The sequence below is a fragment of the Myotis yumanensis genome, unplaced genomic scaffold (genome assembly GCF_028538775.1).
Source record: "Myotis yumanensis isolate MYYU_CA2020_CCGP unplaced genomic scaffold, mMyoYum1.0.hap1 SCAF_1, whole genome shotgun sequence".
Lineage (NCBI taxonomy): Eukaryota > Metazoa > Chordata > Mammalia > Chiroptera > Vespertilionidae > Myotis > Myotis yumanensis.
Window position 1 is genome coordinate 211,785,586 of NW_027223752.1, and position 11,027 is coordinate 211,796,612.

The 11,027-nt window shown below is 34.8% G+C and overlaps 1 protein-coding gene across 2 annotated transcripts in view; it reads left to right on the forward strand.

Annotated features, from left to right (window-relative positions):
* Window positions 1-10,175, forward strand: part of GABRA2 (gamma-aminobutyric acid type A receptor subunit alpha2) — a 116,523-nt gene extending 106,348 nt beyond the window's left edge. For both annotated transcript variants that reach the window (XM_070397149.1, XM_070397157.1), the window contains one exon: window positions 3,102-10,175. In XM_070397149.1, the coding sequence (XP_070253250.1) occupies window positions 3,102-3,398 (297 nt within the window). In that variant the 3' untranslated portion in view covers window positions 3,399-10,175. The remainder of the gene's footprint in view (window positions 1-3,101) is intronic.
* Window positions 10,176-11,027: the final 852 nt, after the last annotated feature.

Genomic DNA, 11,027 nt, shown 5'->3' on the forward strand with positions numbered 1-11,027 from the left:
GATTATATTCTACAAAAACCTAATGTTTGTACATATTATAATTATATATGTATATGTATGTACATAAAATCAGAGTCATCATCCTAGTACCTGCCATTCACTTACCATTAAGCAAGCATTTTTAGAGCCTGCTAGGAGCTCCGCATTGCATAGTCTGTGCCTCCAAGGAGCTTGCAATCAAGTGGAAGGGGAAAAAGAAGATGTAACAAAGATATGCCACAGAGAGACAAGCACGAGGGTGTTGTGGAAGCACATTTACAGGGGACTAACTTATGTCTTAACAGATGTGATTCTGAGCTGAGTCTGGGTAAAATGTACTTGACACAGGGGACCCCTGTGGGTTGATTACTGTTCCTAGCTTTCTGGAGGTGTTATCCACAGGTTAGGGAATACAGAAGGGTATATAGATTTAGGTTGGCAGTGAAAGTAACCTTAATTCATTTCTGGATATTTCATGTTTTAAAAACTTGTGGGCTTATGTAGGTGAAGTCTAGTGAAACAATGAGTGAGAATTCTGGTGTTCTGATTTGTTAGTGCCTCTGCTCTAGAGTTTGTTACGTATTTTTGGTATCACCTGTGCAGTTACTTACAATTGAAGGGGGGCAGAAAGGGTGCTGGTAAGAGTTAGCATAGAGTTCTATCTGTAGCTGCCCTTGTAGCAGGCAACATTAATATGTTATGTTTCTTTGTCTAAAGTCTAAACCGTATACCATAATTCCTAACCCAACTTAAATGTCTCTCTTCCACCAAACCTTCCTTGAGCTCCTCTGTACAGTGCTTATGTTTTCTTCCAAAAATTAAAGCACATTTTTAAATATCTTATATACCAGTAATTATTATCTAGCTTGTAATTGAATTCTGACTCTCACTACTCTCCACTGAATACTATGTATTTCACTGTGGCTCAAATACTTACATTAGTTCATTTGATTCTCACAAAAGTTTGATATGGATTTGGTATAATTACTTCCATTTTAATCAAACTAGAAGCTGAAGAAGGGAGATGTTAAGAAATATTCTCAAGGCCTCAATTCTCTAGAAATAAAATGTGATGCCATTTTAAATGATGCTTAGGTGTAGTTGAAATAATACAAACACCATATGTTACATACTTTGTGGGTTAAGAGTCCTTATCGAAAATTGACCCAGTAACATAAATTGGACTATTTTAGTAACGAGTACTTCCAAGTTTCAAATAGCTTCCTCAGAGTGAAACTCACATTGCATGGTGTTTAAAGCAGAGGTTAGAAGTCACACCCATCTAAGTTTGTGTGTTTTTTCATCCATTTAATAAACGAGAGGCCTGGTCATGTCACGAAACCTCTCTAGCCCCCCTTTCTGAATTTGTAACATGGGGTTAATAGTAGAACTTACTTCTTACCCAGTAGTGAAGTTTGTCACAGATGACACCTAGGCTTATAATTCAATCTGACACATACTAGTGCTGGGAAGGTGTTAGCTATCAACTCACCATCACTGTCCATTTGTAACACAGTAACTACAAGTGTCACTACTGAAGAAAGGCTATGTTTTCACTGCGTATGAAGATACAGAACGTACTCCCTTGCCCCATTTCCTCTTCTACTCCAGCCCGGCCTGGAAGAAAGTCTCATCAGGGGAAAAGGAGAGGGAAAAGCCAGATGCCAGTGAAGGACAGAGGATCCAATCCTGTTTGCAGAACCTCCTGGCCTTTCAGGGGCCCTTTCTGATCTTAGTTTACTCAAATATTTTGAGAATTTTTAATTCAAAATAACTGATCCTGTTCTAGGCAGATTGGTCCTCTAAGTCTGTTGATTTACACTATTCACTGTTTTGTGTATTTCATTGCTGGCTCCATTTTATTTGCATTTTAGTAACTAACAATACATTTATATTAATATAAAAATGCTGGTAAACACTGTTGATATTTTCTGGCTTCATTAATTCAGCTACATAGTATGTGCCAATAAAATAATCACACAACTAAAGAAGGAATTTACACATTGTGAAAAATACCATGATGAGGATAAAATAAGCTGAGTGTGATGAAAGAGCTTACTTGGGAACAAGGACTCTGGTAGAGTAATTAAGGAATACCTTTCTGAGGAAATGACATCTCAACCAAGATCCACATTGGAGAGAGAATGGATAATGTGAAATCAGGACGGATGGGAGGAACTCCAGGCTGTGGAAGTAGCAGGGCCAGAGGCACCAAACAAGGAAATATTCTGAAAACGGAAGCTATTTCGGTGGGCTGGTATATCATAAGCAAAAGAAAAAAGGCTTTGGTAAGAAATGTTGATTTTACTGCAAGTTCCAAGATATAATATTAAAGAGATTTAGGCAGAAGAGTGACATGATCCCATTTATGTCTTTTAAAAAAATCCCAGTGGCCAGAGTATGTCTAATGGTTGGACAAGGTCACGCTGGGCTGGGAGAGCACACAGGAATGTCCATTCATCCAGGCAGGAGTTAACAGTGACCCCGACTAGAGTCATGAGAGCTGAACTGGGGATTATGAGGAGAAACAGGTTGTGGACAAGCTAGCAAAAATAAAATAAAAAGTTTGTATTTCATCTTCCTCCTTATGTTTTTAGTGTTCATTACACTGCCACCTGCATATGGTTACAATTTTTTACCATCTGAGTGAAGCACTGCTGTTTGAGTGTGACATGAAGGGAGGGAATCCTGCTATCAAGTTAAAGAAATTAAATTTCTTTATTCAGAATCTGAAATCATTCATTATAGATGATCATTCCCCTTGTTGAGATATTTTTGCATTTCACTTAGTCACTCACTCAGTCACTCATTCAACAAATATGTGAGTTACTTATAGTAGTTAAAATTGTTGTGTCATGTATTACAGTTGTATGTTATTCTTTCAATGGGAACAAAAAATGGCTCTCCAGGAAAATGGTATCATTGATCTTATTCGGAGGGTATCCTCACCCTCATGGTTTTAGGACTTTATAAATTTCTTTTAATTATTTCCCTACATTCTTTATTTCTGGTGGATAATGATGTTTATCAAAATACTCTTCTTCACAATTTGAACTGAAGTTTGGAAAGTGTTGAGAAGCAGACTCAACCCACGTTCTGTTAATTCTTGTGTTTTTCAATAGAAAAAAGAGAAAGCCTCTGTCATGATCCAGAACAACGCCTATGCAGTAGCTGTTGCCAATTATGCCCCGAATCTCTCAAAAGACCCAGTTCTCTCCACCATCTCCAAGAGCGCAGCCACGCCAGAACCCAACAAGAAGCCGGAGAACAAGCCAGCCGAAGCCAAGAAAACCTTCAACAGTGTTAGCAAAATTGACAGAATGTCTAGAATAGTTTTCCCAGTTTTGTTTGGTACCTTTAATCTGGTTTACTGGGCTACATATTTAAACAGGGAACCTGTTTTAGGGGTCAGTCCTTGAGTGTAGGCGCAGGTTAAGTTTGGGATGATAGCACCATGAAGCTCGGTTTGTTTTGCTCTGTACAGTCTGACTAATAACTGCTAATTGGTGAACCAACATGTACAGTATGTATATAGCGATATAGCTTACCCGTACACCTTTCAAGGAGACATGAATTTGCTACTGCGTGGAACTGTAGGCAGAAAGTACCTCGGGCCCAAATCATGACTTACCCTAGGAACTGGCTTAAGATGGATTTCAGCCGACCTGATTTATTTCCTCTTGTAACAGCGATGAAACTGGAGACCCTCGACCACACTTTATGAACTTTTTTTTTGACTTGGGTCTTATATAGAAGTGTTTTTCTACTGTTGCGTAACTGTAATGTAAGATAACATTGTAATTCCAGGATCAGTTCTTCTAAATAACAGAACCTCATATCAGCAACTTCAGTCCCTTCTTGGGTGGTCAAAATCCCTCCTAGCATAATTGGACGCTTGGCACACATTAGAAGGAACACTTAGAGATTTGACATCAGCTTTTAATTCCTCTCTATAGTATCTATAGCCATGTACATATTATAGCATGACAAGCCCAAATAATCACAAGTAACACTGATCTGGATGCCTAGAATTTAGTGACTATCAGAACGCCATAGTCATTACATTTTTAGCATCAGAGTTTATTTGGAAGTAATAATGGAAATCCTTATGGTCATTTTAATCATTGGAAACTATCTTACATTGTTTGAAAAAGTAAAATAAAAATGTGTCTTACTCTTTCCAGGTATGTGTTGTTTTGAAATTGATCAGCTCAATTTTCTCGGTGCTGGAGACTGGAAAAAGCACCCGGTTTGGCTGCTGTGGAGCAGCTTTCATATTGGAGTAGAAAATTGTGCCAGGAACTCCCACCACTGAGAACTCACAGGTGTCACAGAATATAGATATGTAGGTGAATACTTACACGATTCTCTTCTTTCCTGTTTACTGCAAATTCTGCCTTAAGGCTTCTTCTCTTCAGGACTCAGAAGCCACCAATTACAATGGAAAGGGCAGTGAGTTGGTACATTTTTTTCTGTCTCGAAAGCAGCACTTTCAGATAAGAATTCAACGTAAATCTGCTTTTGTAAATTGCAACTTTAAATTTCACTGACTCAAATTTACAACAGCTTTGTATACTGGGAGAGGTTTTGGTAAGAGTTGAACATTTTTAAACTGCAACTTCAAAGCATCACCAAGATCGCAAATCAGTTCATATGCACACACATAACACACACACACACACAATTAGCTACCTTAGAACACATACACAAACAAGTGGCTAAATTAAAAACTAAATTTTTCTACTTTATATAATTATTTATGGATGAATTTTATTTTTCTTCTAATATTTAAAAAAAATGCTCTTTATGCCCCTCAAAAATGTTAATAGAAGGTAACAATTGTGTCTTATGCCTGGATTCAATGTTTTTGGCAAACTTAAAATCCTTTTGATTCACATACACATTAGCAGTTATTAGTTGACTTTTACTAGTAGATATGATGGTGTTTTTGTAGCAACATCAGTAGTCAAATAGTGGCATTTCTTGCAATTTTGTACAGTATTTCAGAATAGTGCATAAATAGATACATTCATAAAATCAGTAAAATGGTTATCTTATTGAAGTAAGCAAAGGCACAAAAACTGCTATCCCTTTGCCTAGTCTAAAATGGTTTTTTTTTTTTTTGTTCGTTTTAGTGTGGTTTTTATTATGTGCTTTGCATGGTTATCTTATTACCAAGGTCACAAATGCATCTGTTTAACAGAATTCACCCTGAAGACAGCCTTGACAGTAAACATTCCCTCACAAAATGTAATCTATCATCTATAATAACAAAAGCGTAATATGCTAATTAGACTGGACGTCCTTCCAGAAGACCTTCTGGATGAAGCCAAGGCTGCAAGGGAAGCCCGGGTCCTGGGTGCCAGAGGAGGGAAGCTGGTGCTGGCAGCCGGGGAAGGAAGGCCTACTCTTGCATGAATTTCGTGCATTGGGCTGCTAGTCCTTAATAAAAGAAAAGTATTATATGAGCCAATAAATGTATTTCTTTAATCCCATTTCAGAAACACCTTATTTTTTATCTAAATAGTTTTAAAATGTGCACTTTATGTATACATTGAAATGGGAGATATCCTATTTTCTTCCACATTTAAATATAGCATAACTCTTTTATGTAGTTTAGGGAAGTGTGCAATAGTCCCAGAATGTCCACAGTGTTGAAAGCAAGCAATAAAAATGCTTTGTATGATATGCCATTATTAGACACCTTAAAAATATTGTCCTCATAAGTTCTGCACTGGCCCTTAATGTCTGACTATAAATCATACATTTAAAAATATGTAGATATGTAGATGGTTGTTTCTGCAGGACAAAAGAAAAGACTCGTCTACAACTTCAGCAAAGGATTGAGCCTACATTTGATGGCATCCATTTTATTAAATTAATTGTAGATTGACCAGAAAAGTTATAATTATTGTTATTTGATTTTTAGTTTCCATTGTTAAAGTCTTACTTGAGCCTGATGACATCCTGGCAGTTTAAATTTTATGGTCAGGATTTGCTATTATTTCTCTAACTTCAGTAAATTTTTCACCAATTGTTTAATCTTTTAAAGTTTAGATAAACCAAAGAGAGCCTTTGATCTTGCTGGAGAGTAGGCGGTGGCTCCACAGAAAAAGGACTTTAAATTATAAAACCATCGTCTTCACAGTTATTCTCTCTTCCATAGACCACTTTAAAATACAAATTAGAAGTGGCATATTAAAATGACTATTCTGGGGGAAAACATTTTAAATATCGTATGTGTTCTCTTTGGTTCATAACATTATGCTTATTTTATGTAGTTGTACGTTAATGTAATGGGTTATAGAATATACAAAATGTAGACAAATACATGTACATGTATGGAAATAAAATCTCATTTTTGTATAGCTACTGCTCTGATTCAGCTAATTGCTCAACAAATATTTTTTACCTCCTACTATGTGTTATGCAATGGGAAGGCTGTTACTACCACTCACATCACATCCACAGAACTGAGTTAAAAAGTAAAGTACATCTCATTCTTATAAAGACTTAAAATAAACGACTAAATGGAACACAGAAATCAATTTAGCACTGAGAGTTGCTTAATAGCCTATGAGATCGCTAGTGTGCTAAGACGGTAACTGTTTCTTTTCTCCCTTCCATGCTCCTATGTTTTTTAAATATAAAAATGGAATTAATATAACCATTTAATGTTTTTTTAACCTTCAGTGATTTTTAAGTGTAAATCAACATTTAGTAGTCTTTTCAGGGAATCTCTGTATTTTGAATTTATCTCAGGTTTGGATAACTGATCCCCTTGAGCCACATTTGCTTAAATGGTTCATACTTTATTTAAAAAGAACACAGAAGTCTTTATTTCACTCATATTTTTCACATGTTTATGATGTGGCTCTCTTTATATTCCTGGCCAAGGGCACAGAATTCTGCTATGATATCATAGATTCCAATGGACACCCAAGCTCTATGCATTCGGTGGATAGTGGACTCTGGCCTGGCCTCTCATCATTCTAGTGGGAGGACAAGCGAAGTAGCTTAGGTCACCTCCTGCAAAGTCATGGTTCTTCAGGCATCTATTAAGAATTTTTTTCAACTAGTGCCCGTGAAACACTAAAATGTTTATTGCTTAATTTGAAATCTGGGGTCATATTCGTAGGTTTGTTACACAGGTTGCTTCTGGTATTAGCCTTCTGGCATTTCTACATTTATCAGCATATTTTGGAACAATTGCCTGATTTTTTTCATATAAAAATATTCAGAATTTCAAAGGAATCATGAGCTGACCCATTGCTACCCTGTATTGCATTTATTTTCCTTTTAATTGGGGTTGCATAGGCACCTTGAGCTTCCCTTTTATTAATCCAAAATATACATAATCATAAAAATTAAATTGCAAACGATGCAGTTTTGACTATCTGCTTGGGAACCAAAGATATTGAATCCAAATCACTAAGAACGACATGGAAGAGACAAATTATGATATCTGCTTCTTCTATGCATGCTTTAAAAATTAAACTCACTATTTAATAAATATGTTTAATATTTATAATCTTGTTTTGTCAACATTATATAAAAGTAATAATATTTTCCATTTGTGTTAAGCACTCATAGTTTTATCAAAGACAAATTTAGGGTCTCTAAAACAAGAAGAGAAGAGAGAACGCCACCAGAATAATGAGTTGTTACTAATTAAACTATGTGAAGCATTTTCTCTTTTTAACTTCCTAATAAAGAGGAGAAATTATACATACATAAGTATATATTGAAATTCCTAACAGTCATGATTCTATCAAGGTATGTACCAGGATTAAAACACTGAAATAGATCAAGTTCATGTAAAAGGCATTTGGAGAAGGTGACATTCAATAAATTATTCAATATCTACTTCTTATAAGAATTTTATATCATGTTATTTCCTTAAAATTCTTAACTTTCAACTTATTTAGACCACTGTTCTCAATTTTATTTAATTGAAATATTCTATTTTTGTTTTTTACATAGACAGCATTTTTTATATATATATGTAATTATATACCCCACTTCAGATCATTCCCTCTGTGTTGTATTTAATGCATTACATCAATTAATATTGCCAGTAGATGTGAACAACATATTTATGTTTCAGTTTAGAGCAATAGCCCCAAAGAACTTTTAGGTCTTAACTTTGATTTAAGTATGTGTTTGCGTGTACATGTGTGTGTATGTGTGTGCATGTATTTCCCAGTTATGAAATAATATTTTGAGAAGTTTAGACAAACCTATGAAATATAAACAATTTATTTTATTAATGGATCCAATCACAAGTGTAGCTCTAATTAAACTATCAATTCACTTAGTCAATAGATTAGCTTTTTAAGTGGATTTGTAATAAACTTATTAATTGGAATTTAGTCGAGCTATAGAAATGGCTAGAAATAGCCTTCTTATAAAGGAATAACCATTTTTTTTCTGATACACTTCTATTTGGTTCTTTTGAGCCATTAAATTAACCATGATATCACAATTCTGCTTGTAAATTATAATAGAAAAAATATTTTAACTCCAAGGTCTCAGTGGAGGTTTGTGAAAGCTTTCATTTAGTTAAACATCTGGTTGTTCATTTGCAAGTAGCAAGTCATCTACATTCACTACTGGTTAGTTGCACACCTTTTTAAATTGAAACAGTTCTAAGCATATTATTACAGAGAGTTCATCAAAAAGCACATGCTATCATTGCATGCTAGTCGAAGTTATTACTCATTCAGTCCTCACAACTACCGTAATCACTGTGTGATTCTTAACGATGTGGAAGCTTAAATTTTCTTTATAGTACACCAACATGCCACTCTCACACATATTTCAGGCAAAGTAAAAAAAGCTATATATATTTTTTTGCTTTAACTCAACTTTATATTTATATATTTTGGGGAGCATCAATCCAATAAGAAGGCCACTATCTGCTTTCTACACAGTAAAATCAAGCAAAACTAAAAGTGAACTGCACAGCAACCAAGAATCTACTTTTGTGAAAATAGCTGTTTACTAACATCGGTTACAGCTTAGAGTTTGGGAATACATTATATTTTTCTGTTTTGACCCATATGTACTTATAATGTATAACAAGCATTTTGTGCAGTTCACTTGAGTTTTTCATGCTTTGTTTCAGAAGACCAACTTTACCACAACATGCTGCCAGAGGCAAGCCTGGATAAATGAGTACCTCCAACAAAGTGTATTTGTATTTTTGTTTGTGTGTTGTTTTTTTTAATTAAATCTTTATTGTTTAGATTATTACAGTTGTTCCTCTTTTTTCCCCCATAGCTCCCCTCCACCAGGTTCCCACCCCACCCTCTGCCCTTACCCCTCCCCGCCACTGTCCTCATCCATAGGTGTACGATTTTTGAAAAAAGAAAAGTGTATTTGTGCAAACGATTGGTCCTAGGAAAGCAAAACAAAGTAGTTAAATAGAATTACGTTAGGAATGATGCCTCATGGATTCATTCACAATTAATTTATATTTACAATATTCAACACAGTAGTGGAAGCACTTGTGTTTTATACCCAGCATAATGTGTAAAGAAGTTTAATGTGTAATTAGAAAGGCCTAAGGGAAATTGAACTTTGAGCTACAATATTCATCGATTAAACTTTACCATCTCTGAGTAAGTCTTTGATTGTTTGTTGTTGATCTTGGGTGCCTGCTCCATAGTTGATTTCAAGTTTCTTGGTATCCAATTTTTTTTCAAGATTTTTCTGAACAAATGTAATCTGGTTTGGTGTGCTCCACACTGAGGAATGTGACTATGATGAAATATTTTTCGTAGAGGTGGCATACATGGAAACTATAAAAAGCTTCGTATTTGTTGCTAAATTAGAAAAACAAGGCAAAACAAAAAAAGACCAAAATATTTTCCCTTGGTACAAGTTGATAAAAAAAAAGTATATGCATAAAGAATGCATGATAAAGTTCTAATTATAAACATTAAATAGTCACATTAGGTGAAACTTGAAAATTTTGGGGTGACAGTATCCTTGTATGGTAGGTTTTCCAGTTTTAGGAAATCATTCAGGAGCTAATAATATTTGTAATTTGTGACCTTATTGTAATTGGGAAAAGTCGCTATTTTTTATGTATGTAAGATAATTTGACCTTTATTGAATGTGTCATTATGCTTGCTATTTAAAAAATTCCTGATTAATCACATGCAAATTAATGCTAAACATTATCTTTTTGTACTTATTAAAATTAATTTAAATATATTTGATCTGAAAATTGTGTTTTTTGTACTTTAATCATTGCTTGTTTGCTTACAAGACTTGAATTTACTATAAATGTGACTTTTGATTTGAAATGTTGTTTCTTAACTTCTTTTTTAAAAATATATTTTTATTGATTTCAGAGAGGAAGGGAGAGGGAGGGCAAGATAGATACAACTATGATGAGAGAGAATTATTGATTGGCTGCCTTGATCCCACACTGGGGATTGAGCACCTCCTGGTTCACAGGTCGACGCTCAACCACTGAGCCATATCAGCTGGGAAAACTTCTTTTTTAAATAAAAAATTATGAAGTGATGGGAGAAACATAAACCTACCCTGAAATTTTAGAGAGAAACATGAATTGTTAATGTTAATCTCTTTAACACTTTAAAAAAATGGTGCTATGGAAAAATAAAAGTTTATACAGAAATTGATTCTATTCTATCATGAAAGTGTCACACTTACATGAAAATATTAAAATACATAAGGTTTTCTTTATTTTAGGTGGACTCGGTTCATCATTCTATTTGTAAAGTAGAGATATTACAGTTTTCTAGTTGGATGCATTCCCTTAATAAGCTTTATTTAAATGAGCTCCTCTTGATTATTGCTATTATTACTAAGTATCACTGAAATTGCTTTTTTTTAATTGAGAGGGGAAAGGAGAGAGAGAGAAACATCGATATGAGAGAGAAACATAGACTAGTTGCCTCCTGTATGTACCCTGACCAAAGATCAAACCCCCAACCCAGGTAAGTGCCCTGACCAGGAATTGAACCCGCACCCTTTAGGTGTACAGGACGATTCGCCAACTAAGTGAGGGGCAC